Source organism: Hyla sarda, chromosome 12 (assembly GCF_029499605.1).
Source record: "Hyla sarda isolate aHylSar1 chromosome 12, aHylSar1.hap1, whole genome shotgun sequence".
NCBI classification, from domain to species: domain Eukaryota; kingdom Metazoa; phylum Chordata; class Amphibia; order Anura; family Hylidae; genus Hyla; species Hyla sarda.
Window position 1 is genome coordinate 60,239,981 of NC_079200.1, and position 27,747 is coordinate 60,267,727.

Genomic DNA, 27,747 nt, shown 5'->3' on the forward strand with positions numbered 1-27,747 from the left:
CTGGTCTGGTGTCTGTATTACTGTAGTCGGTCTGGTCTGGTGTCTGTATTACTGTAGTGGGTCTGGTCTGGTGTCTGTATTACTGTAGTGGGTCTGGTCTGGGGCCTGTATTACTGTAGTCGGTCTGGTATGGTGTCTGTATTACTGTAGTGGGTCTGGTCTGGTGTCTGTATTACTGTAGTGGGTCTGGTCTGGTGTCTGTATTACTGTAGTGGGTCTGGTCTGGTGTCTGTATTACTGTAGTGGGTCTGGTCTGGTGTCTGTATTACTGTAGTGGGTCTGGTCTGGTGTCTGTATTACTGTAGTGGGTCTGGTCTGGTGTCTGTATTACTGTAGTGGGTCTGGTCTGGTGTCTGTATTACTGTAGTCGGTCTGGTCTGGTGTCTGTATTACTGTAGTGGGTCTGGTCTGGTGTCTGTATTACTGTAGTGGGTCTGGTCTAAGGTATGTATTACTGTAGTGGGTCTGGTCTGGTGTCTGTATTACTGTAGTGGGTCTGGTCTGGTGTCTGTATTACTGTAGTGGGTCTGGTCTGGGGCCTGTATTACTGTAGTCGGTCTGGTATGGTGTCTGTATTACTGTAGTGGGTCTGGCCTAGGGTCTTCATTACTGTAGGTGTTTTGTTCTGGTCTGGGGTCTGTATCACTGTGGGGGAAGGGGGGTATGGGTCTGGTCTGAGGTCTGCATTACATTGAGGAGTCTGGTCTGAGGTCTGTATTCGTTGTGGAGTATAATGATGGGCACCATATAGACTGTGATCCACATGCTTTAAACTGGGGTGTGTCTTAGATAGTGGGCGGGGCATACAGTAAAACATTACTTTGCACTGCATACGTTTACATGTCACAATTAAAACAATATTTGGTTGCTGTGGAATACCCCTCTGTCCCTACATAACACAGGCCCGCCGTTCAGATCGGCATCACCCATAGACATGACATCAGCTCCGACATAAATATTCTCTATCACATCACCTAATCCCACCTACAACATGGCCGCCGCCGTCTCCCAGCGTCATTAGTTGCCGGGTCTAACGCTAATTCTGCCTCCGCCAGCCAATCAGGACGCTCGACGTCACTGGCACGGAGAAGTGTTCGCAGAGTGCGCAGTAAGAAAGAAGGCTTGGCCCCGCCCCCGGCGTGCACATGGGCGGGGTCGCTTTTCTGGTATATAAAGGCAGACAGTAGGCGGCGCCAGGCAGTCCAGTGGGGGCTCATCAGGTAGAAAGGTGCGGACCGGGAGGGAGTTGCTAAGAAATCGGCATCATGAGCTCTGGAACCCCGTATATCGGAAGCAAAATAAGCCTCATTTCCAAGGCGCAGATTCGCTATGAGGGGATTCTGTACACCATCGACACCGAGAACTCCACTGTGGCCCTAGCCAAAGGTAAAGAGGGGATCCCCGGGCCTGCTGGGTGGTTGGGATTGCGGGGGCATCGGTCTCCAGATATGCATCTTCTGCCTCTTAACCGCTTGTATACCATAGGGTCTGCACAGCATCCTGCAAACAGCTGACGTAATGCAGGGCAGAAAACCTCCTGCAAACTTTGCACTGTAGGGGGCGCTAGAGGACCTGGGATGATGGGAGTGGTCGGGGCTTCTTAATTTTATTTATTCCTGACTGGTGCATGGCCCTTTAAATGACACCCTTTAATTGACTTCCTTGCTGGTGCTCTTGGTGGGTGAGAGATAAATGCATGCTTTTGGGTTAGGCTGCATTCACATCTCGTTTTAGCAATACTGTTGCCGTATCCAGTTTGTCACTGAAACGTATGCAACCGTATATGCCGCCTCATGGTTTTTAAACTGTATACGGTTTAAAAATGGATATACGTTTTAATGTTTTTTCTTGAAGAAAATATATACGGTTTTAAAGTTTGTCAACATTTTGAATAAAGAGAAAATGAGAAACCGGATGTAACCGTATGCACATACGGTTACCATAGAACTTCATTTTAAAATAACTGTATACAGGTTGGATACGTTTTTTGACCGGGACACAAAACCGTAGTAGAGTACGGTTTGGTGTACAGTTAAAAACTGTGTACAACCGTAAATGATGCAAAACGTACACAACCTGATGCTACGGTTGGTATACGGTTTACAATGAAGTGTGTGTGTGTACGGTTTGCAATAAGGTTCGATACGTTTTTTAAACTGGATATGTTAACCGTATTGCAAAAACGAGGTGTGAATGCAGCTTTAGGCTGGGTTCACATCACGTTTTTGCCATACTGTTTTCAATCAGTTTTTCTAAAGAAACCTGTATGGCAAAAAAAAATTGATGGAACAGTGTGGGAAAAAGTAACTATGCGTTTTTAAGTGTATACAGTTCCGTCAGTTTTTATTAAAAAAAAATTTGAAAATGTTGTCCATTTTTAATGGGAGGGGTGTTGGGTGGGGACTTTAGGATGCAAATGCACTTGTGCAAAGTAAAAACCGTATATGGTTTCCTGTATAGAACTGTATACATGTGCGTTTCACATTGACGTCCATGTTTAAAAAAAAAAAACTTATGCAGTTGCAGTGCGGTTTTAAAACTGGGGACAAAAACGTGGTCAACTACGGTTTTGACTCCAGTTTAAAAACCGTACTGCAACCTCAAGTTTTTTGACATGGACGTCAGATGTATACGGTTCCATACGGGAAACAGTGTACGGTTTTTACTTTGCACATGCGCATTTGCATCCTAAAGTCTCCACCGTACACCGCTCGCATTAAAAATGGACAACATTTTCTAATACGTATGGGTATATAAACACAATAAAAACGGACGGAACTGTATGCACTTTTAAAACAGTATAAGGTTTACTTTTTCCTATACTGTTCCATACGTTTTTTGCCATACTGTTTTCTTTAAAAAAAACTGATAACAGTATGGCAAAAACGTGATGTGAACCCAGCCAGGATTGGGGCTAAGGACATGTGGTGTGCACTGGACCCTATAGAGCAGTGGTCTCCAACCTGCGGACCTCCAGATGTTGCAAAACTACAACTCCCAGCATGCCCGGACAGCCAACGGCTGTCCGGGCATGCTGGGAGTTGTAGTTTTGCAACATCTGGAGGTCCGCAGGTTGGAGACCACTGCTATAGAGGCTTGTCATTGGGGGGGGGGGGCAGAGGATTTTCTGGAGCTTCCTATATATTGGAAAGATGTGTCTCTAGAGCTGTAATCGTTGTTGGCCCCTTCTGACAAGGTTGAGTGCACATCTAGTAGCTGATATTTTGTAGGTGCCTCCAGCTGTTGTAAAACTACAACTCCCAGCATACCTTTGGCTGGCCCTGATTGGGAAATGCTGATCTAATGGGTGGCAGATGTGCAAGAGCAAACTTTCTGATTTATTGGTTTATAAATGATGATAATCTGTGATCAGATATTAATTGAGGCCGTTATACCAGTATTTCTCAGCCAGAAGGTTCGGGACATTTATTGGTGTGCTTATCCTGATGCATAACTACAAGTACCAGCATGCCGTGCGTAGCACATGCCTTCAGGTGCATCTCCCTCTGGGTTCGCCAGCCTGTGGGGTTCTAGTCCAATTCTCAACATACAAGGGCTCTCATGGCATGCTGGGAGTTGTAGTTTTGCAGCAGCTGTGCCTGACGCGGAGGGAATATTGTGGCCGCCGGTGATTCTTTTCTTGGCGTTACAGAATCTCTGGTGACTACGTTGCATCTCGGTGACAGCCAATAGCAGGGACAGCCACCAAAACAGAAGCAGATACGAAGATTACAAAATCAGATTTTTTTAAATTTATTTTTTGTTTATACATTTTTGGAACATGGACTTTCAGCAGTCCTGCAGAATTCCAGATTTCAGCTCCTGAGGGTTGTTGACATATAAGGGTTTGTCTAATCACCGCAGCTCTTTTACATGTATCCATGACATGAGAATGCAATATGGAGGGTCACTGGTCCCATTTGATTAGGGGTCACAGGAGCCGGACCTCCTGCCACATGCTGATGATCATGTGGGTGCCAAATTAAAGGGGTCATCTGTTAAAGAAACCTCCCGTAATTGCAGCCACAGTTGATTATTCTGATTTAAAGGGACAAAAAAGACCTTTATTAGCTGGAAGCTACTGCTGCTTTGCGCAATGGAGGAAAAAATGTAGTGGGATGTCCCGATACTTTTGACTAAGGCTTGGTTCCCATTACATCCCCCCCCCCATATGGGAGTGCATACGGCAGGGTAGAACTAAAGACTCGTGCTCCCGTATGCCTTTTTATGCGCTCCAATATTTAATTCATTTCAATGAGCCGACCGCAGTGAAAAGTTCGGTCGGCTCATTTTTGCGCCATATGTCCTTTTACAACCGGACCTAAAACAGTGGTCGACCACGGTTTTAGGTGCAGGGGAAAAACGCATATGGGGCAAAAATGAGCCGACTGGACCGAACGTTTCACCGCGGTCGGCTCATTGAAATGAATTGCATACGGGAGCGTGAGTCTTTAGCTATCCACTGCCGTATACGCTCCGGTATGGGGGGGAAACCTTAATGGGGACCCAGCCTAAGGCTGCTTTGAAACTATAAAAATAACTCGGTTACACCCTTTATAAAAACCCTGGAAGTTGGCCGTTAAAAAGAAGTTAGAAAATCCCATTAGTCTATGGGATTTTTCTAATAGCCGTTATTGCCCGTTATTAACGGCGTTATTTTGTGACGGTCGAATGAACGGAAGAAATAGTGCATGCACTATTTCTCCTGTTACTATCGCCTGTCACAAAATAACGCCGTTATTAATAACAGGTGATAATGGGTTTAAAACAGCTATTAGAAAAATCCCATAGACTATAATGAGATTGTTTAACGGCCGATTTTCAAGATTTTTATGACGGAAGTTCATTACGGATGAATTTTGTGTGAAAGGGTTCTAAGAGTACCGATACTTTTTTCTAAAGTTCTTGTCGATACCAATTACGATACTTTTTCCAATGTCGTGACTTTTTTCATTTTTTTTCTCAAGGGTACATTCACACGGGCGGATCCACAGTGTATTTTACGCTACGGCTCCACAGCTGAAGGACTGCTAAGTGGTGCCTTTAGATGTGTCTGCTCGAAGCAGCAATATGCTGCTACGCACAGGCGCATCTAAAGGCAGCATGTAGCGGTCCTTCAGCGGCAAATCTGCAGTGTAAAATAGGCTGTGGATATGCCTGTGGGAACATATCCTAATGGGGGAAAAGGTGTCTTTAGGGCTTTTTTATATAAAATTCTTTTATTTTATTTAAACTTTGCATACACTGATCAATGCTATGCCATAACATAGCAGTGACCAGGGTTATCGGTGCTCCTTTACTAAGATCTGCCTGGTTGGCAGCAGTAAAGGAGTGAGTATTGGAAGGCACAGAGCACTGCTCCGGCTGTCCTCACAGCTGAACGGGATACCGTGAATACACCGTGGTGATCTCGATCAGCATCCCCAAGGTAACGGGCAGTTAACTTCAAGACTTTTAGACGCTGCGATAAACTGATCAGGGTGTCTAAAGGGTTAATGCGGCTCCCAACTATGTGCGTTCAGCTGCTGAGCGCACTGCATAGCTCAGGAGCGGAGAGTGCAGAAGTCTTACTGCACCTCCATGATGTCTGCTGGCAGGTATCGGGGACACTTGCACGAGTACAAGTACTTGTGCAAATGTCTAGTACCTGTATCAGGACATCCCTAGTGGCCTTTAATGGGACTGGATTCATTTTGCTAATAAAGGGGCTCTGGCTTAGGGAGGAAAGATGGTCCTTTCTTATCCCTTTGACATCAGTCTTCTATAGTTTATGGCTAGAGGATGACTTCAGTGAGGAGACACATGGCTTTGAATGGTGTCCAGTGAGATGTCCAGCCGGTGTCCCATACAGGACAGTGTCGGGTTGTATTTCCCCTGTATGGCTGGTTCCTGTTGTATATAGCATTAGGCTGTATTGCTCATGCTTCCTGTTGCATATAACTTTTTCCTTTCTGATGGTGTTTGCACAGTGCGATCCTTTGGGACTGAAGATCGTCCGACTGACCGCCCTGCACCTCCTCGTGAAGAGGTGTACGAGTATATAATATTCAGGGGCAGCGACATCAAAGACATCACGGTGTGTGAGCCCCCGAAAGCCCAGCATGCCTTACCCCAGGATCCAGCCATTGTTCAGGTATGACGCATTGACAGGACTTGAGCATCACTACACCAGGACGAGGCTTTCCTATTATACACGTTAGTGGCTTGTAACCATGCAGCATAAGTACATGGTCTGATGGAGACTAAATCCACTTGAGACTAAAGATGCAATCACTCACCCATGATTTGCACTACAGCTTTGCTTAAAGGGTAGCTCCCACCATACTATATATATTTCTGTCCCTGCCTATTGCCTATCTATCCCTAACCCCCCTCCCTGCCTTTAATTTTTTACTATCTTAGAAATAAGGGTCTCCCTGGTAGTGTGCTCACTACCAGGCAGCCTTCCCCAGCAGGCATGACGTCACTGATGCCTGCTGGGGGGCTGACTTCCACCCTTAGTTACAATATACAGGGTGTCTCCAGCGGTTTCACCACTACAACTCCCAGCTTGCCCTTACAGCCAAATAGATGCTGGGAGTTTAGTGGTGAAACTAGAGGCACCCTGTGCTGAAAACAATCTTTGTAACGGACACAACCCCCCCACACAGTTCCTTATAAAACCACAGCTGCAGCGCAAATCCACCCATCGCCCCCCGCCCACCTCCAAAAAACTCCCTATAAAATCACGGCTGCGCTACCCGATCCCTTACAGCTCCATATAACATGTCCAAGACAGAAGCAGCGCAGCACTGTGTGCTGCCGCGTGTATGTCGGGAGGTGGGGCCGGCGTGAGGCTAGGGAGCCAATGCGCTCAAGCCCCGGCTTTCACAGCGCTCGCTCCCGCCTGATTGACAAGAAGCAAGCGCAGGCTGAATGAATTGGGACAGATGCCCGGCCGGCATTGGTCCGAATTCAAGTGACGTCACGCCAGCCTGCAGCCGGCCCCTAGGAGGGAGACCCCTAGTGACTAGTTTTCAAATGTAAATTAAACCATTTTAATAAAAAATACAAAATGAAACTATATTACATGTTGTAGTACATAAGTCTATGCAGCGTTACTAGGCCGGAGCCTGCCCGAAGTGGAGAAGAGGACCCCCGGAGAAGCACAGCCCGGACCGGTTCACCCTGAATGCCGCCGGACACTACAGGAAGGATGGATGGCCCGGACCACCCTCCCCGGACGGTCCCTGCAGCAACTGGGAAGGGGAGTCAGGCTTCTGGGATGGACAGGGGTCTGTATAATATACTATACCTACAGTAGGCCCTCCAGCTGTTGCAAAACTACAACTCCCAGCATGGGAGTAGTAGTTTTGCAACAGCTGGAGGCACCCCTAGGCGTGGTGCGGCACAGCGAGCGGTGGCGGTGATAGGTCTCAGGACCCCCGGACAGGCAGGGGAAGAGAAGCGGGGGGCGGCGGCGGCCTATGGCACCGCAAAAGCCACTGCAGTGCATTGATTTAAAGCGCCCGGCTTAAATCAATGATCTGCAGCGGTGTCGCAGGAGGATAAATAGCCGATAACTTATACCGGAATATCAGTATAAGTTATCGGCTATCGGCCCTAACCTCCACCGATTATTGGTATCGGCCCTAAAAAAAAACTATCTGTCGATCCCTAATGGGAGTATCTTTCAAGTACTTGTTATACTAGAGGTTTCCTATTTATGTAAGTGATTCAGATGAATGATGCAAAATTATAGCCACGTTATTCATAAACGAGGAAACATGGAAATTTATTGACATTAAAACAGTGGGGGAGATTTATTAATCTGTCTAGAGGAAAAGATGCTGAGTTGCCCATAGCAACCAGATTGCTTTCACTTTCTGAAGGAGCCTCTGAAAAATATAAGCAATCGAATTGGTTGCTATGGGCAACTCGGCAACTTTTCCTCAGCACAGGTTTTGATCTCCCCAGTATCTATCCATTTTATTCATACAATGCATATGTTCAGTGACTTCCATTGGTGACATGGCAGCTGCCTAGGCCAGTATTTTCCAAAAGGATGCCTCCCGCTGTTGCAAAACTACAACTCTCATGCAGCCTTTGCCCTGGTCATGCTGGGAGTTGTAGTTTTGCAACAGCTGGAGGCACCCTGTTTTGGAAACGCTGGTCTAGGTGGTGGTCCAGTTCTGTCCAGGTGTGTGGCAGTGATGGGTTGTCTCAAGTTAGGCTGCGTTTACATCACGGTTTCTCTGATCAGACTTAAAATCGTATATAAAGTCGGATATATTGACCTCCATTAAAAAAATCTGATCTTACACACATACGATTTGATCCGCGTCAGATTTCAAACTATTTTTGTTCACGTCTGAAAGTGTGGTCAAACCCGATTTCAGACCCGAACAAAAATTGTGTGAAATCGAATGTGAATCAAATTGGATGTGTATAATTGATCCGAATTATTATTTTTTTATTGGAGGTCAATATATCCGACTTGATATACGACTTTATATGATTAAGTTATAAAATCATGTACTCAAGTCGGATAGAGAAATCGTGATGTGAACGCAGCCTTACTCCTTGTGTTAGCTCCAGAATATATATTTATATTAAAATAAAAATTTTTTATTTATTTGTGAATTTTTTCCAGCCTATTGAATGTTCAGTTTCATTCAGGTATTGTGAACATCCAAATAGAAACTGATTTACCAATGTTGCGCTGGCCTCATGATCCAACATGCTGCAACTTTTCAGTGGGGCTACCTCAAGGACTGCCGACACAGGATCTGAACAACCGGAGACAGAATTACAGAAACATTGGAGTCTGTATCCTGGGATATACTGGCACACATCTGGGCAGAACTGGACTGCAATCTATTGTCACCAATGGAAATCATGTTGAACATTTGTAGTGTATTTGTAAAATCTAGATATCTAGTCTTAATGTTAAAGGGGTACTCCACTGGAAAACTTTATTTTATTTTATTTTTTTAAATCAACTGGTGCCCAAAAGTTAGATTTGTAAATTACTTCTATTTAAAAATTGTAATCCTTCCCGAACTTATCAGCTGCTGTATGTTCCAGAGGAAGTTCTTTTCTCTTTGAATTTCCTTTGTCTGACCACAGTGCTCTGTGGACACATCTGTCCAGAGGAGCAAATCTCCATAGCAAACCTATCCTGCTCTGGACAGTTCCTAAAATGGACAGAGGTGTCAGCAGAGAGCACTGGTCAAAGGAAATTCAAAAAGAGAACTACTTCCTCTGGAACAAACAGCAGCAAAGTACTGGAAGGATTAAGATTTTTAAATAGAAGTGACTTACAAATCTGTTTAATTTTCTGGCAACAGTTAATTAAAAAAAATACCCCCTTAATAAATATGTTCTGTTAATAATACCTCTTGAATCTCGTAGTATAATTTGGCAATAAACCTAGGTTCAGTTGGGGGCAGCCTTTGAATTGGTTAATTTCTGTTTTTGCTGGATCATGTGTTATAAAATGTGCGGTGGGTGAGAGAAGCGCTTAACATGCTGCTGCCAGATTTAGTTCTGGTTTATGTAACTTGTCCCAATTAGAGGTTAAAGGGATAAAAGCTGTGAGCAGAGTCCTAATGTCATCTGCTGTAGTGTGCAGCAGACAAGGATAGGGCCCTCCTGCCAGATAACCCCACTATTTACTTTTTTCAGTACACTTCTTGTATGCCAGTTTAACCCCTTAATGACACAGGATGTAAATGTACCTCCTGGTGAGCTGGTACTTAAAGGGGTACTCCAGGGCTAAGACATCTTATCCTATATCTAAAGGATGGGGGATAAGATGCCTGATCGCTGGGGACCCCCGTGATCTTCCATGTCGCACCCCTATAGAATCAGTCCCCGGAGTGTGTTCGCTCCGGGTCTGATTACTGGCGATCACGGGGAAGGAGCATAGTGATGTCACGGCTCCGCCCCATGTGCCATCACGCTCCGCCCCCTCAATGCAAGCCTATGGAAGGGGGCGTGGCAGCTTTCACACCCCTTCTATAGACTTGCATTGATGGGGCAGAGTGTGCCGTCACACTGGGACGGAGTCGTGACGTCACTATGCTCAGTCCTCGTGGTCGAGATGGACTCAGCCTGAGGACCTCCAGCGGCTCCGGAAGCCTCTAAAGGTGGTTGCTGCATGGTAGATCCCGGCGGGACCCCCGCGATCTGACGACATATCCCCTATCCTATCCTTTGGATAGGGGATAAGATGTTTAGGGGTGGAGTACACCTTTAACGCACCAGGACATACATTTACATCCTATGCATAACTGCAAGCATCAGAGCGATGCTAGTCATGCGCGGCAGGTCCTGGCGGCTGAATTTTTATATACATATTTGGTATCGCCGTGTGCGTAAATATCCCAACTATTAAACTAAAATGTTAATGTTACCGTACGGTGAAAGGCATGAATGTAAATAGCTGCTTTTTTTTATAACATTTTATTCCAAAAAAATTTATAAAAGTTTTAAGTGTTATATAAGCAAATATGGTATCAATAAAGTACAGATCACGGCGCAAAAAATTAGCCCTCATCCTGCCGATTATAACGAAAAGTGAAAGTTATAGGTCTTCAAAATAAGGGATTTTAAATGTACTAATTTGGTTAAACAGTTTGCGTTTTTTTTTTTTTTAAGCGCAACAGTAATAGAAAAGTGTTATCATGGATATCTTAATCGTATTGACCCAAAGAATAAAGAACACATGTCATTTTACCGTAAATTGTACGGCATGAAAAGGAAACCTTCCAAAATTTGCAAAATTGTGGTTTTCTTTTTAATTTCTCCACATAGTATATGGTTGCGCCATACATTTTATGGTAAAGTGAGTGGCATTACAACGGACAACTGGTCGTGCAAAAAACAAGCCCTCATACTAGTCTGTGGATGAAAATGTTATGATTTTTTTGAAGGTGAGGAAAAAATGAAAACTTAAAAATAAAATTGTCTGAGTCCTTAAGGCCCAAATGGGCTGAGTCCTTAAGGGGTTAAGATTTTCATTTAAATGGCCCCTATCATTAAAACTATAAAAAAATAGCCATATAAAATAAGTATATCTCTAATACTATTTCATTTTTTTTCCCAGTTTCCCTTAGAAAACTGCTCCTAGAAGTGTCCATTAGAGGTCCTCATAAAATGTCCCCCACCTGTTACTGCTTTCCAACGTTGGCAACATCGGCATCTGTCAGAATACAGGAGGGGTGGGGGCTTTATAAGGTTGTGCGCTCCATGTGAGATCTCCAACACAGAGCAGAGGAGAGCGGGCAGTGAGTGAGCTGCTGTGATTGGCTGAGAGGAGGCCACACCTCCCCAGCTCTCAGCAGCGAGTGAGAGGAATTCAGTGCACAGCTCCGTCCATAGCATAGAGAAGGAGCAGAAGTGACAGCATGTTCAGCCTTATACAACAGTTCACCAGTAGTAAGGAGATGGGGAGGGGGTTTATTTCAGTGTGGCAGCCCAGTATTGAGATTACATGAGGCCAGCTGACAGCTCAGTGACACAGGGAGGAAGAGGTAATCTACAGTGAGGGTAAGAGAGGGACACGCCCCCTGCCTGTGAGAAGATGGAAATTCAGTGTGATGTAAACTGATTTTAAAGGGGGCATGTTGACCACTGCTTCGACAAAGTGCTTTTCATGCAGTGTAGGGGTGCTGTGCATGAGATCACAAGGGTCTGAGCAGTCTGACACCACCCCCAATGATCAGACCCTTATGCCCTATCCTTTGGATAGGTGATATATTTTTGTAAATTCCTTTTTAACCCCTTCCTTCCCCAGGATGTATGGGTAAGTTCTGGGAAGAAGGGTACAACTACGGAGCAGGATTGTGACCTCATCCCACTCCGTACTGCGTGGTCTCTGGCTGAAATGTACAGCCAGGGTCAGCAGCTAATAGCTTGCAGCATTGATCACCAATGCAAGGCCGTTAACTCTTTAGATCCTGTGATCAAGCTGATTGTGGGACCTAAAGTCAGTAATTCAATGTTTCCAGTTCATTGCTATGGGTGATGCAGTCCCGAGAACCTTACCTGCCTCCATGCTGTCTGTTCTTCTCTGTGGATCCAGCTCACTTTGGCAGCCTAGAGCACCAGAGCGCAGATAATGCTGATCAATGATGTGTAATAGCACAGCGTTGATTAGTTAGGAATCCAAAGAGTCAATGTTGGTCTCTTTTGTGGACTAAATGTAAAAAAAATTAGTGTATAACCCCTCCTCTCAAATATATTTATAAAGTGTGGTATTGCCCTAAATGTATGCTTAAATGTCTGCATTAATAAAATTTAACTTTTATTTAAACCAGTCAGTGGCGTAAATGGAAATATCATAGTACACAATTGCGCATTTTTGGTCACTTCATATAGCAGAAAGTGATCAGTCCCTTTAAAAACAAAAATGGTACCATTAAAACTGAAAATCACTTTGCAAAAAGTGTTTCCTCATACTGCCCTGTATACAGAAAAATTAAGTTATAGGGGTCAGAAGAGAACAGTTTTAAGCATACTAATTTTCTTAAAGGTTTTTTCACTAGCAAAGTAAAGCAGTTTTTATAATTTGGGTATTAATTGTATGGACCTACAGAATAGAGATAATGGGGGAGACTTGTCAATCTGTTTAAAGGTAAAGTTGGCCAGTTGCCTATAGCATCAAATTAGATTTCTGCTTTTTATAATAAAGTTATAGGCCCTTTTGAAAATGAAAGCAATCAGATTTTTATGGGAAAATGGAAAATTGAAAATTTGAGTTATGATTTTAAGAGTGAATTTTTTTTTACGCAAGAACAAAAAATCGCTGCCATTAAGGGGTTAAGCTTCTGCACGTAAATGTTCAGATTTCTCATTGCTTTCAAAATAGTTACGGTTAGTGAATGGTGAATATGCATTGAGCCTTGACAAGATGGTAAATAAGGAACATTTATTTACTCATTCCTTTATACGCAAGCTAAATATTTAATAGTTCTCATTCACTGACTGCAAGCAGACTGGGAAAGCAATTGGAATGTCCAGTCTATATACAGTAGTCATTTTTTAGACTGTGACCATAAGTGACTAGCAATAGTCTATAAAGGCCTTGTACGTACCAGTTGCTTTCAAAATCTGCTTGCTGTCAGTGACTAGCAACATTGAGGAATATAAAAATTCACAAATTTTTATATACCAAAGGGTTATCTGACTCTTTAAAACTGATGGCCGTCCCTACCGATTGGCCATCCCTATCGGATTGGTGGGCGTCCGACAACTAGCACTCCTTCTGGTCAGCTGTTGCTTGGCCACAACCTCTTCTCTTAAATATGGAGGACACGGCGCATTCAGGACCTCCTAGTTACCAGTGTGGCCCTGTGCACATACCCTACAGTAAACAGACGTCTGCCCGTCTTGGCCCTTGTAAATTGCCTTATAACTTTACTCATAATGAACATAGACACATGCTATGGTTGAATAGCTTTTTACTTTATTTTGTAAATGCTTTTGTCTCTATCTGCAGTCATCCCTGGGCTCTGCCTCCTCCACATCCTATCAGCCGTCTGTGCCTTACAGCCCGTTTCGTGGCATGCCGTCTTATGGCCAGCTTGCTGCCTCCTCTCTTCTCAGCCAGCAGTACGCTGCGTCCTTGGGTCTAGGTATGTAGACTGAAATTTCTGACTGAATTTTTTTATATTTTTAAAGGGTGGCTCATACTGCTACAACAGTATTGCAAAAACGAGATGTGAATACAGCCTAAGGGCTGGTTCACATCACGTTTTCTCCCATACGGGAGTGCATACGGCAGGGGAGAGCTAAAACCTTGCGCTCCCGTATGCCTTTCTATGTGCTCCCGTATGCAATTCATTTCAATGACCCGGCCGGAGTGAAACGTTCGGTCAGCTCATTTTTGCGCCATATGAGCTTTTTCCCCGGACCTAAAACTGTGGTCAACCACGGTTTTAGGGACGGTTGTTAAAGCGCATACGGCGCAAAAATTAGCCAACGAACGTTTCACTCTGGCCGGCTCATTGAAATTAATTGCATACGGGAGCACATAGGAAGTCATGCGGGAGCGCAAGGTTTTAGCTCTCCCCTGCCGTATGCACTCCCGTATGGGGTGGGGAACGGGATGTCAGTAAGCAGTTTTTTTTCTACTCTCCTCTTAGAATAAATGCAGACTCAACTGACCAGAGTATGCATGTGTATTGGAAGGGAAAGATTGTAGGGGTCGACCGATATCGTTTTTTTAGGGCCGATACGATAATCGGTGCAGGTTAGGGCCGATAGCCGATAACTTATACCGATATTCCGGTATAAGTTATCGGCTAAGTTATAGGCTATTTAACCCCCTGCAACACCACTGCAGATCATTGATCCTGTAGTGTCCGAGGGCGTTCCAGGTGAAGAGTGAACCGGTCCGGGCTGTCCTTCTTCTCCGGCGGTCATCTTCTCCACTCCGGGCAGGCTCCGGCCTAGTACGCTGCATAGACGCCACTGCGCAGTGACGCCCGTGCGCAGCGACGCACCTGACGTCACGGCGTAGCGGCGTCTAGGCAGTGTACTAGGCCGGAGCCTGCCCGGAGTGAAGATGACCGCCGGAGAAGGACAGCCCGGACCGGTTCACTCTTCACCCGGAACGCCACCGGACACTACAGGAATGATGGATGGATGGCCCGGACCACCCCCATTACGGGTAAGTTTAATTTTTTTATTGACTCGGAGGGTGGGGGAGGGGCCCGACCGGTATAGCGGTATGGGCAAAAATCCATACCGGTATACCGCCCAGCATCACGGTGGGGGGGTGCGACGCGGTGCAGTGGGTTGGGGGTGCGGCGGGTCAGGGGGTGGCGGTCGCGGTGCGGGGGGCATTATCTGCTTATCGGCAAGGTAATTGCCGATACGATAATGCCCAAAATAGTCATTATCGGCCATACCGATAATCGGTCGATCCCTAAAAGATTGCACTACATTCTAAAGCTGGCCATTATTTGAATTGGTGGTCAGCTAAGATTAAGGGCAGTTGGGAAAAGCCTATGAATCTCTTAGTTTGTTTTCCCAGCCTGAAATGGTTGAACAGGAAACTGTAGTCACCTGTACAGCAAAAATATATATTTAGGATATATTAGATGATCTTAAAAGGGAGAGATAATGTTGGAAACTGAGAATGTTGAACATCTAATACAGGGTAGGCTAACAATGTCTGTATGTTTTGGGTGGGGTTACATTGCGAACAGTGATATAAGGCTCTGGTTACACAGCGACTTATGGCCGTGTGACATTAGATCACAATGTTGGGCTGCTGAAAACACGACTGCTGGTGAGATCAGCAGTTTGCTTGGTATAATGCAGGTTGCAATGTAACTTCAGTCACTAGCATAAGTTTCTATGTAGCATAAACTTATGTTGTGTGGACACAAGTTGCTGTGCAGCCTTAGCGGTATTTATTCTAGAATGTGCAGCAGGTGGTAATGGTGACCTTTCAATAACGCATTGCACTGTCCACGCAGAGAAGCTGGTAAGCCCTTCTGCGTCAGCCGCAGCGTCCAGCTCCTCGTCCTCCCCATCTCCACAGCCTGTGGCATCGGATCCTGACTTGCTGGCAGAGCCCCCGCACCTCTCTAAGGGTAACACAGCTGGCTTGTGTTTTGCGTATTCGCATGCTGTTGTAGAATAGTCCGCTTTTTGTTCTGTCAAGTAACATTGTTGTCTTGTTACGTGTTGAACCAGTGCTGTCATATTGGACCAGTTTGCGCCTTAAGCTGACCCATTGCTTGACATTAAAAGGATAAGGGGGAACATATCTGATTGCAGGGGTCCTACTGCTGGGGACACCGGCATTCTCTACTGCAGCACCCCCGTTCACCAGCTGCATGGCATGAAGGACTCTCTGTGGCTGAGGGGCCGGAGTTCTGTGATGTCGCAGTCCCCTTGTGATGTCACGCTCCGCCCTCTCAATGCAAGCCTATGGGAGGGGGTGTGGTGGTCGCCACACCCCCTCCCATAGGCTTGCATTGAGGGGGCGGACCGTGACGTCACAACACTCCGGCCCCTCATCAGCCACGGAGCATTCATGCCCTGCAGCTAGTGAATGGGGGTGCTGCAAGAGTGATTGCTGGGACCCCTGCAATCATGAATCTTATTCCCTATCCTTTAAGTCTGAGTTTCTGTGGGCACCACCAGCTAGAAAAGCATGGTTTATAGGCCTAGCAAAGGTAGTCTACTCCAGAAAGAAAAGAACTGGTCGTTGGGGGAACATGACTGGCCTAGGACTGTAGTCCATGACAAGCTGCCTAGAAATATGCTAGGAGATGGATGGTATTGGTAGCAGGTCTCATCCATACCTGAATAGTCATGAATAGTCATATCTCAGGGTCACTAATGACATGACAGCAGCTTCTAGTGACTATTGATGTGGCCGGAGATGCTCCTATTGCATGTGGATGTAATAGTGATCCCTGTTATCCAGAGCAGAGATGGTGTCTATGAAAAACCTTAAACTTTAAAAATTAAACCTAGTACCCTTTCCTATGTTGGTACTACTGTACCGTAGCCTCTGCCCTGCAAAACGTATTTGGCTGCAGATATAGAAGAATCAGGGACACTGGAATTTGTCACCAGTATGAATTGCACTGGTTTCCATAGTAGTTTTGAACTCTACACTGGGTAGTGATCTAACCTTATCCTGTGTATTGTATTTGGACAGCTGGCATTGTACTGTACATGTCTTAGTTTCTTAACTAATGAATTATTAGTTCAAATCTTGGCATTTATTTTGTAGAGCAGCCTGCTGCACACCAGCTGGTCCAAATTCCAACTCATCATGCACTGATAGCTTGCAGAAAAGCCATACAGCAGTGCTGCATACAGCAGTGATCTTTAGCTGTTGCGAAACTAGAACAGCATACTTTGGCTGTCAGTGCATGCTCGTAGTGTAGTTGGAAACAATGGCGTAAAGTTGCCCTTGCTGACCTCTGAAGAGGAGACTGCTATACTCGTACAAGCAGCATGCATTAGTCCAGCACTGACAGTATAGTTTGGTGCATGCATGAAATGGCTCCCAATGTGTGCACAGAACGGATCAATGGGCCTCAGTTACCTGATGGATACGAAGGGTCTTTTTGCCATGTTGACCTGCAGTTCTCACACTTAGCTTATGTATTCTGTGTAGGAAAGTTTAGTCTGCTGCCCTTGCTTGTTCTGAGGCATATGTGAGCCTTTATATTACCAATAGAAGGCAAAAATAAAATGTAAACAGAGCCTGACTTTAAAAGGTCACGTACACCTAGTGCTGGCTATCAATTTAACACGCTGGTGCTAAAACTGACTCCTAAATGGTGAGCTCATGCCTAGCTTTCTTGGAAGCAGATGTCTGGGGCTAAAAGCAGCCCCTTCAATTCATATAAAATCAATGGAAAACAATGTATAAATCTGTATGTATACAGGGAGCTCCCCCTAGCGGTGGCAACTGGCAGCTAGAATGTTATCACTTGACTATGTTCTTGCATGATACATTCATTGTAAAGGGCTTGTCTGTTAGCAATAATCACTTGTTTGAGATGTGTCAGAATACAGGGGCATGTGCCAACAAGGCACTTTGCCTTGGCCAGGATAGAGGGCTAGGTCAGTTAACTGCACCTCTACTCCAGATAAAGGAGCTTTCTTTCACCTGGGGCAAACATTCATTAAATGACCTCACGGTGTTTCCTGGGCAGGGAGAAGTGGCTGGTTGGCACACCCCTAGCAAATGCCATGTTAGCCCCTTTTAGCTAAACTCTATCCTGTGGATTCTGAAGTTGAACAGCCTATATTGAAGTAAATGTACCCATAGCTTAGCAGGGAAGGGCTGCACTGGTTTTCCCAAATTTTTTGTGTGTATTTTTCTGCTTTATTTCATGCATCTAACAATTATCCATTTCTAGAAGCATTTTTCTTGCATGGTTTTTGCATGACTTGCATGTAGCAATGGTGCCCTAATGTATGACCTCATACAGTTCTCTGTAAAAACTAGCAATTGTTAAGGGGGCTAGTTACTAACCATGTTTGGGTGCCCGCCTTGGCTGCCTGATCGAGCTTGAGTGCAAATTTGACTGTTCTTTGCTTTTCAGGCAAAACCTGGTGATAGCAAAATCATGTTAAGTGGTTGCTATACTAAAAAACTGAAATGGTGCCATACCAGTTTACAGGGGGTATGCAAATACTTAGTCTGTAGTCACTTAAATTTTTTTTAAGGCAACCAGTTATCTGTTTTACACGATCCCAGGACACTGGTTACTCAAACCAACTCAAACCTAATTCAGTTATAAAAATGCAAGTACTTGGGTGACTAGTCCTGGGGACGGCTGCTCTGAGGGCTAAATACCAGGGGGAGTATTTTTGAATTGCATGGGGTCTGACGGTGATCTGGTAATTTTGCAGCCATTTAGTGGAGAAAGTTAGTTCATTTTTTTCTGCTAAACTTGACAGAACTGCAGACAGAGCGCCACATAAGAGTTACACTTGGGCCGCCTGGTGGTCCAGGTCCAAGCAAAGTGACCCTACAGGTTACAAGCACGGGGTTCTATGTCCACCACCATGTGAATAGAGGTGGTCTAATGTGTGCAGCTGCTTTAGGGTGACCCCTAGTGGCCGAATTTAAGTGATTTAAAACTTTTTTTTTTTTTTAAGTATATTAGAGATGTTGTAGTACTTAAGTACTACAACAGATCAATTTTTTTTATTTCATGACAGTGCCCATTTAAGTTTCAGAACTGGTTGGTGGTTTTGTCACCTGGTCCTGCCTAGAAAATATTCTTGTATAGGAGCTTGTTTCTAGCAGATCTGCTTTCTCTTCTGTTGGTTCTGTTAACACTATTGCTTTGTGTTAAGACAATTATGTGCTGCTGGGGGGCTCCTAGGACAGCGCTGCATGATCTCTTTTTTTCCCACCTAAATGTTCCCTTTCCTGCCTGCAGCTGGTTTCCCATCAATCCCAGTAAGGAAAAGTCCCATGGTGGAGCAAGCAGTCCAGACGGGTCCAATGGAGAATATGGCACAAAAGAAGCTCCAACCAGCAAAAGGGCCTCCTGTGAGCCAGCGGGGAAACAGACAGGGCCAGGCAGTGGGTCAACCTGCACCAATAAGTGGTAAATAGTCTGCACAAGGATAGGCTGTAAACTGGCATCTTTAAAGCTGAATACAGTCAGAACTTAAACTTATGATGAGATGCTACTTTAAGTGGGAGACCACACTCAGTGTGGCATAGGAAATTGGCACTTGCCTGGCGCTTGCTGGCTGTGGATCATCGTGGTACAAAAACCAATTCCAAGGTGGTTGCAGTAAAGCAGTAGCATTTATTTCATACAGAGTAAGACAACGTGTTACTCAGGTCATGGAGATTACAGGCACAAGGGGCCAGTATTTATACACACATGTATGGAGAAAAGCCTGCGATGCTTGTCCTGGCCAGGTCAGGTGACGTCATCGCAAGGCAAAGTGCCGGCCTGTGTGTGTGTTGTAAACAAACTGAGGTAATATACAGAGGCTGGCTGTATGGCGGTTGTAGAAACAATAGACTGATATAAACACATATTGCAAAGGACCATTGATTGTATTGTAAAAAGTGAAGGGGTTAAGATGGGGCTTCTCTTGGCATTGGTCCTCAGTGCTGGTTGGGAAGCGGAGGCATAATATGCTGCACTCGTTTCAGTGCATCATAGGTATGTGCAGGGGGCTGTGCAGTTGGCTTGTTGCAGCACGGCTGCATCTCAGATTCTGTGATACTGTGATCGCTGGGTGTAGCAAGATCACATCGGGGGGAATTCAGTGACCACATGCAGGTGTTCCATGCACGATCGCATGGAAGAGGCAGTCCTAGGTTAGGATGCCGGTGCTACGTGCGGTTGTACAATGGAGGTAAGGGAGTTGCCTGTTAGTGGCGATCCCTGGCTCAGCTGCATGTACTGCAGAGGCAAAATATAAAGTAATAAGGGATAAAGAGAGCATGCAATTGCAAAAAAGGAGAAAAAAAGGTAATCCTCAAAGTATACTGGGATACCTTTTGATATAAACAGGCTGAGACACTGTATGATGGGGGGTGAGTGAACTTGGATTTGCAAGGAGAAAGGTATTCTGGTTTTGTAAGAGGCAATGGCTAACTTAGCTAGTGATTTTGCATGTTGTAGTTGGTCAACCCAGGGTAGGTACCCTGGTAGTAGTATGGTGTCCAGGGACAGCATAAGGGGTCTTAAGTTGGGATATATTGAACTTGTTGGGGTAGTAAAGACAGTTAGAATGGCAGGGTAGGTGGGTGAGTAAGGCTGGGAATGCATGGGGTTTGAGGTAGTCACAGGGGGATCTATGTCAGATGCCTGGGGATCTGGTCAATTGGGGGGATTGCTATGGGCAAGGTGTCTCCGGGGTGATGCTTGCTACAGTGTTGAGAGCCCATGTAATTGGTAGCTTTTCCTGATGTTCGCCCGGTGTTTAAGTCTGATGTGTAGTGGTTGTGTGGTTCTGCCCACATACTGTTTTTGCACTTGCATTCAATGAGATGCACAATATACCTGGATTGACATGTGAGATGTTTCTGATTTGGAACAATTTGCCTGCGTTATTGCTCATGATGTTGCCTCATGTTAGATGGTCTGGCAACACATACATCTGGGTGCATTGCACTTGTATGATCCTTTTTTCCCCCAGGGGTATCCTGGTTCTGTTTATGGGTGTGGCGTTTCAATTTACTTCGTGTGATCATCCCCTTTATGGTGGGTGCCCTGCAGAATGTGATCCCTGCTGTCTTCAGGTATGGGTTGAACAGAAGAATGTGCCAGTGTTTGTAGGATATTCCTTATGGCATGTTGTCTCTTGAGTCAGATCTCTTGTTGTGGTGTAAGCATCTGAGGGGCCTAGGGTATCCTTTGGCACTGAAGCATTCTTCCAGGATTTTGGCCTAGTTGGCGAAAGTTGCATAAACTGCAACTTTTTCCTCACTCCTTTTGAATTGGCCATAGGGGGTGTTCTCTCGCCATCTCTTGTAGTGGCCACTGTAGAATAAAACTGTAGATTTCTAGATCTAAAAATTTGATCTTTAGAGTAGTTTGGGCTTAGGATGATTTCCCCCGCAATTATTGGCATTGATTTTGTTAACCAGGAGGTCTATCTTCTGTGGGTTCTTGCCATAGGATTTACAAGTCTTCTATGTATCTTATACAGAATGGCATGGTCCTTGAAGAGGTAGTTGTTTGTGATGAACACCTCTTCAAAGTATCCCATAAAGAGATTTGCAAAGGCCTGGGGCTACCTTTGTCCCATAGCGGTCCCCTGTATTTGTAGGTGAAGTAGTTGTTCTTTAAAGGACATCTGCAGCACTCATACATAAAAAAGTTTACCTCATCTGATAGCTCTTTCACAGACCTTTCCAACAATGCCTCATTTGTCATATTTGGCCCAACCATTCTCTTGTAATTGCCACCTGTAGCAGTAAGCAGCAATGTCATAAAGACTACATTTCCCATGACTCACTGTGCCAGCTTCCTATTAGCTGCTGCTCTCTCCCCCTCCTCCCCTCCCCCCCGAGGAAATTATAATACGCCCACAGCTCCTTCCCTTGTGGTTATCTCCTCCCTCTCCACCCTCACCACATGTACTGATTGGCTGAGCGCACAGTAGGGGCCGCAGCCTATCAGGGCTGAGCACATAATAACATTATGAATATTTATAAGATGGGAGGAGAGGGGCCGGCACGACGAGCGGCAGGGGGAGTGAAGCAATCCCCCGGCGCATTATGGGCATTTGTGACGTAGCGTCGACAAAGATGGCGGATCCATAGAGAATAGGTCGACGCTACGCGCGTTAGGGGACCAGGAGATGACTTCCGGTGGTGGCATAGCGGAGAAACGGGACCAGCCAGCTAATGAATCCCATTTAGAAACTTGTATAACTTGTGATATTATTCCATTTGGGCCCTAATTTGCTAGCGCTGCAGTTGTACTTTAATACCAAGCAGGTTGAGGAAGGATGCTTGTTCAGATGGTAGAGCTGTTTTCCAGAAACTGGTGCACTGAATACCCAAGTCTTGGGGATGTTGGTATACAGTGCAGTCACATCCAACAAAGAACCCCTTTGGGTCGAATTTTGTGACCACCTACTCAGCTGGACAACATGCCATAAGGAATATCCTACAAAAACACTGGCACATTCTTCTGTCCAACCCATACCTCAAAGACTTTATCCCGAAGGGATCACATTCCACAGAGCTCCCACCATAAAGGGGATGATCGCCTCAAGTAAACAAACCCCGCACCCATAAACAGGACACCACTGTGAAAAAGGAGCATACAAGTGTAATGCACTCAGATGTATGTGTTGCCAGACCATCTGACATGAGGCAATAACACAGGCAAATTGTTCCAAATCAAAAAACATCTCACATGTCAATCCAGGTATATTGTGTATCTCATTGATTGCAAGTGCAAAAACAGTATGTGGGCAGAACCACACAACCACTACACATCAGACTTAACCAAGACCGGGCGAACATCAGGAAAAGCTACCAATTACATGGGCTCTTATGACACTGTAGCAAGAATTGCCCTGGAGACACGTTGCCCATAGGAATCGCCCCAATTGACCAGATCCCTGGGGATCTAACAAATAGATTTGAAGCCCTAGTAAAGAGAAATATTTTGGATCTACAACCTGGGATCGCTCCAACCACGGTCTGAACGAAACAAAAGAACTCCTCCTCCGATAACACTCCACCTATGTTAACACTGCCGGGTATTTCTGCCGGCCCAGCCCTCTCCCTGTCACAATTGTTTTCTCCCCCTACCCTGCCCCATCTTATCCCCTTCACTTTTTACTGTACAATCAATGGTCCTTTGCAATATACGTGTTTTAGATCAGTCTGTTTCTACAACCGCCATACAGCCAGCCTCTGTATATTGCCTCAGTTTGTTTACAACACATGGGCTGGCCCATGGCCTTGCAATGACTTCACCTGACATGCTCACTGGCCAGGACAAGCTTTGCAGGCTGTTCTCCATACGTGTATAAATACTGGCCCCCTCAATGCAATGTCTTGCTCGGTTTGAAATGGAGAACGCTACTGCTTTACTGCAACCGCCTTGGAATTGGTTTTTGTACCACGACTATCCACTACCAGCAAGTGCAAATTTCCTACTGCCACACTGATCATGTGGTCTCCCACTTATCTACACACCACCTCAGAACCCTTGGTGCGAACAGGCACAGGCTGCTACTGGCATTTACAAGCGCTACACGTTGTGCTTGGAGCATAACGCCTTAAGGTGAGCAGGTTTCTATTTAACCCCACACATTCACATTATCACTAGATAAAGGCACAGGGTGTACCGGTGCTTGTCCCCTTTTTCTTTCACATTAAGCCTAGATTCTATTTTAAGCATAAGTAATTTTATAAAGTTCCTGGAGTGTCTGAAGGGACACCTCAGTAACCAGGGAGCCTGCCAGAAACCCTTTCAGTCTACTTTTGGTTTCTTTCAGTACCACCTCAGACTGCACCGACACAGAATATGATCAATGATGACAATAGACGACCCCAGAGACGGAGGTCAGGTAAAATAATGGGGTGTGGGAGTTATTTTATTACTGTGATTGATCATGGGAGTAGTTTACAGACTAAATCTTCTGAAGCGTAGGGAGAATGTAGCAAAACATAGTGCCAATACAGACATGACTATGCTGAATTTGCCAGAATGAGACATTTTGAGTTACTCTGGCCCAGACAGAAATCCTGGTAGGGGGGACATATATAGGATTTGCAAAAATAGAATTTATTAGATGAGCGAACTTACAGAAATTCGATTCGTCACAAACTTCTCGCCTTGGCAGTTGCTGACTTTAGCCTGCATAAATTAGTTCATCTTTCAGGTGCTCCGGTGGGCTGGAGAAGGTGGATACAGTCCTAGAGTCTCCAGCCCACCGGAGCACCTGAAAGCTGAACTAATTCATGCAGGCTAAAGTCAGCAACTGCCGAGCCGAGAAGTTCGTGACGAACCAAATCACTAAGTTCGCTCATCTCTATTTGTTATCCTTTAAACTGAAGGACAAAGTTTAAAGGACCTGTCCCATGTAAATAAAGCTTTCCTAATTGCATAATGAAGAGATGCATTTGAATTGTACAGTGTCTTGCTGCCACTTTTTCAAGACATTGGCTTTCTTTAAGGGAATGGAAAAGACCAATTAAGAAATCCCCTTCTTGATATGGTCCATATCCTTGCATTGACTTACTGTGTATCAGCCTGGGAGTGTTACTTGCATTGCAGTGATACATTGTAACAAAACACATCAAAACATGTGCATAGGAAAAGTTCATCAGTTGCCCATAGCAACCAATCAGATCACTGTACATTTTTACAGGCCTTTTTTTAAATGAAAGTGATCTGGTTGCTATAGGCAACTGCTTGACTTTCCCTGAAAGTATTGAGAAATCTCCCTAAGATGTTTATGTTCCTGAATTGATGTCAATGTCCTAACCTACCACCATTTAAAAGTAGAAAGTTTGCATTTACTGACAGCAAGCAGGTCTTTAAATTGGTGATGAATAGAAACCCAAAGTATATCAGAAATGGTTGAAGAGGGCTTACCACGAATTATAGATAGATGACTGGGGGTCTGACTTCTGGGACCTTCATTGATCATGAGATTGAAGTGGTGGTTCTGATTGAATAAAGCAGCAGTCAAACATGCTTGCTCAAGTCAACTCTATGGGCATTGTAAAAGTCTGAAGTTGAAATGGATAGGCAGGACACATGTCTGACCACTCCTCTAGTCAATCGGGGGACACGGGGGGAGGGATACAGTTGAAACCCCCCACAGGTCCGTTATCACCGGTCTTGTGAATAGGTAGTGATGGTGGATAGACCACTTGAAAGCTTTAAGGGGGAGATTTATTGAAACATGTGCAGAGGAAAAGGGGACCAGTTGCACATAGCAACCAGATTGCTGATTTCATTTTTAAAAAGGCCTAAAAAAATTAGTGATTGGTTGCTATGGGCAACTGCACCACTCTTCCTCTAGAGGTTTTAATGAATCTCTCTAACATGTTCATAAGACTGGACAACCCCTTTAGAAATAAGCCATGGAGGTTAGATAGTCTAGTCACTTTTCTGACTTTATTGACTTATTCATGTTAAATGCTTCCCTACCCCCTTTACAAACTTTAGAGGCAGTGTATGCTTTGCAGTATCTATGTCGTCCTGTGACTCTTCAGGTAACAGACGGGCCAGGAATCGCTCTCGGGGGCAGAACCGGCCAACCACAGTCAAAGAAAACGCGATCAAGTTTGATGGGGACTTTGATTTTGAAAGTGCAAACGCTCAGTTCAATCGGGAAGAACTGGATAAAGAATTCAAGGATAAGCTAAACTTAAAAGGTATCTATCAGTTCTGTGGGGTCATGTGCTGGCGCCACCATGCTGGATTACACTTTGCTTCTACCTTGTAGATGACAAGCCTGAGAAAGAGGGTGATGAGAAGGGAGACTCTGGAGTGGAAACCCAGAATAGTGATGGGAATCCAGAGGAAGATCCCTTGGGACCCAATATATATTATGACCGCACAAAGTCTTTCTTTGATAATATTTCTTCGGAGATGAAATCCAGGTAGTTCATTGCATTTCTTTACAAATAAAGCTTAAATATATGATTAAACAATTTGTCCTGGTTCAAGGGCTTTGAATTAAGAATCCAGTCTATTCTCTTAATGTTTAATAGTATCACTTATATGTAATGTGCAAAGATACTCCAGAGCTTCTCACTATTGGTGGTCAGTTTATGGACATAACTTATCTTGTACTGATCCTTGGTTATGTCAAATATTGTATGCGCAGTGACACAAGTAGAGTGGTGCAGTGCCACCTCAGATCCGAAATGCATAAACTCCAAGTGCTTGTGGTGTCAGGCCCTTAACTCCATGGCCCTAGCATATCCAAAGTAGTACAATACCAAAGCACTCCTCCCTTTTTTGCAACTTTAGGGTATGTTCACACTGTAATTCCTGCAGAACTCCATGCAAGGAATTACGCCCTGTGAACGTTAGTATCAGCGTGAATAGGTCTTCCGCAAGACCCGTTCACAATGGGGTATTTCAGCAGCAGACAATTCCTCCACTAAAATTGTTCTGCGCAAAGATTGAACATGTTTGTTCGTTGCGCAGAAGCTGATGGCACAGTGCCACGCAGTCCTACCTATGGCCACCATATGAAATCTACTTGTCAGTGGTGACAAAGCTACTAATGGCTTTATAAGGGTATGCTCACCACAGAATCTCTGCCCATGGAGACTGCGCAGTGTGAACATACCCTTAGAAAGCCATTACTAGTTTTGTCACCACTAAATACACATGTAATGGCTCTCAGAATCTGTAAATAAAAAAAGTATGGTGATCACACCAACAGAATGGCGAGTGCAGCTCTAGAGAATAAAAACTCTGGATCAGTACAGGATAGTGTACAGTGACTTCTCCAGCAGATTAGTAAGTGCAGCTCTGGAGTATAATACAGGGTTTTTAGCATGCCTATGGTATATTACTGCTATCTCTATAGGCCCTCATTTAGGCTAGAACTTTATATATAAAATATTGAATTAAAATATAAATTTGACTTTTTTCCTTGTCTGCACAGGCGTACCACATGGGCAGAGGAGAAAAAGCTGAACACAGAAACATTTGGGGTCTCTGGCAGATTCCGTCGAGGCCGCAGCTTTCGTGGTGGGTTCAGAGGAGGAAGAGGTGGTGCCGTTCCAAGAAGAAACCAGACAACGCAGAGGGCTGGCACTGGGAGGGTGTAAAGACTTCTGTCATTAAAATGGACGAAAAAAGGGTTTTGTGTGTCCCTAACTGGACTAGTCTTCCATAACTTCTTACCCCAACCTCCCCTCCTCCACCCCTCAAAATGCATTGTAGCAGCTCTGTAACCCTGCACTGGGCAGGAGAAGACCCTGCATTGCTTTCATCCATATAACACTGGTTTGTATAGGCTGCAGATTGGACATGGCACATAAGTGCGTGTGCGTATAGAAGAGCATAGCGGTGCTTTATAGGGGCGTGGTATATTTCAGTTGAAGTGAGCAGTTATATTTTGGACCTCAGACAGGAGGTTTCTGTTTTGTACTTTTTAATGTGTAATTTTTTTCCACGCCAATTGCCCTTTTAAGCGAGGGGGTTTTAATGCCTTTTGTTTTGTGCTCGGACGAGCGATCTGCTCACCCCTCCCTCTCCCCTACCCCCTTACATGAAATGTAACTCAAGTATTCAGAAGTGTACCAAAGTAGGTTCAATGTTAGGTGGCGGGTACAGACTCAACCCCCTCACTCTTTAGTTTTTGTTTTTTCTTCATCAAAGCACTTTGTTCATTGTCGCCATGGTAGCCAGGTAGGAAGGCTATGCATGTGTGAATCTATGAACGCTATTCTCATAACACTAGACCAGACTGCTAGCCGACTGCCGAAACCATGTAATCTGGAATAGTCACCCAAAATGCAAAAAACACCCTCTCATATGTTGACCCAATCCAAGGTTCTGTCATGCAACTCTTCAGTTCTGCCAAAGCACAGCATGACTTCTAAGTTACTGCCACAAGATGACAAAGTTTGCATGAGGTGGATCTACTTTTTTTTGTTTTTGTTTCCTGACATTGCCACTTACCTGGTATTGTAAAAAATTTCTGCAAATTACCATTTTTAAGTTATGAGATTTAATTTAAGAAAGTGTCTTTATTTTTGTAGAATCCTGGTGCTGATAACCAGTAGCCCATTGGGGAGGTGATATG

The 27,747-nt window shown here is 44.8% G+C and overlaps 1 protein-coding gene across 5 annotated transcripts; it reads left to right on the plus strand.

The window, feature by feature from the left end:
• The first annotated feature begins 1,132 nt into the window (after positions 1–1,132).
• Positions 1,133–27,573, plus strand: LSM14B (LSM family member 14B). Of its 5 annotated transcripts, none has more exons than XM_056548976.1 (9): positions 1,135–1,386; positions 5,970–6,133; positions 13,484–13,619; positions 15,471–15,587; positions 18,915–19,085; positions 23,464–23,530; positions 25,146–25,354; positions 25,426–25,582; positions 26,602–27,573. In XM_056548976.1, the coding sequence occupies exons 1-9, from the start codon at positions 1,266–1,268 to the stop codon at positions 26,765–26,767; spliced, it is 1,308 nt and encodes a 435-aa protein (XP_056404951.1). In that variant the 5' UTR covers positions 1,135–1,265; the 3' UTR covers positions 26,768–27,573. The 5 variants fall into 5 exon arrangements, with proteins under 5 accessions (XP_056404954.1, XP_056404951.1, XP_056404955.1 ...); XM_056548977.1 differs by having other exon boundaries at positions 1,138–1,386; positions 23,464–23,535; positions 25,193–25,354; XM_056548979.1 differs by lacking the exon at positions 15,471–15,587 and having other exon boundaries at positions 1,133–1,386.
• Positions 27,574–27,747: the final 174 nt, after the last annotated feature.

Coding starts and splice junctions, on each gene's coding strand:
- LSM14B (XM_056548976.1), top strand. CDS start 1,266: ATGAGCTCTGGAACCCCGTATATCGGAAGCAAAATAAGCCTCATTTCC. Junction 15,588..18,914: donor GCCCCCGCACCTCTCTAAGG/GTAACACAGCTG, acceptor TCCTGCCTGCAG/CTGGTTTCCCATCAATCCCA. Junction 19,086..23,463: donor TCAACCTGCACCAATAAGTG/GTAAATAGTCTG, acceptor GGTTTCTTTCAG/TACCACCTCAGACTGCACCG.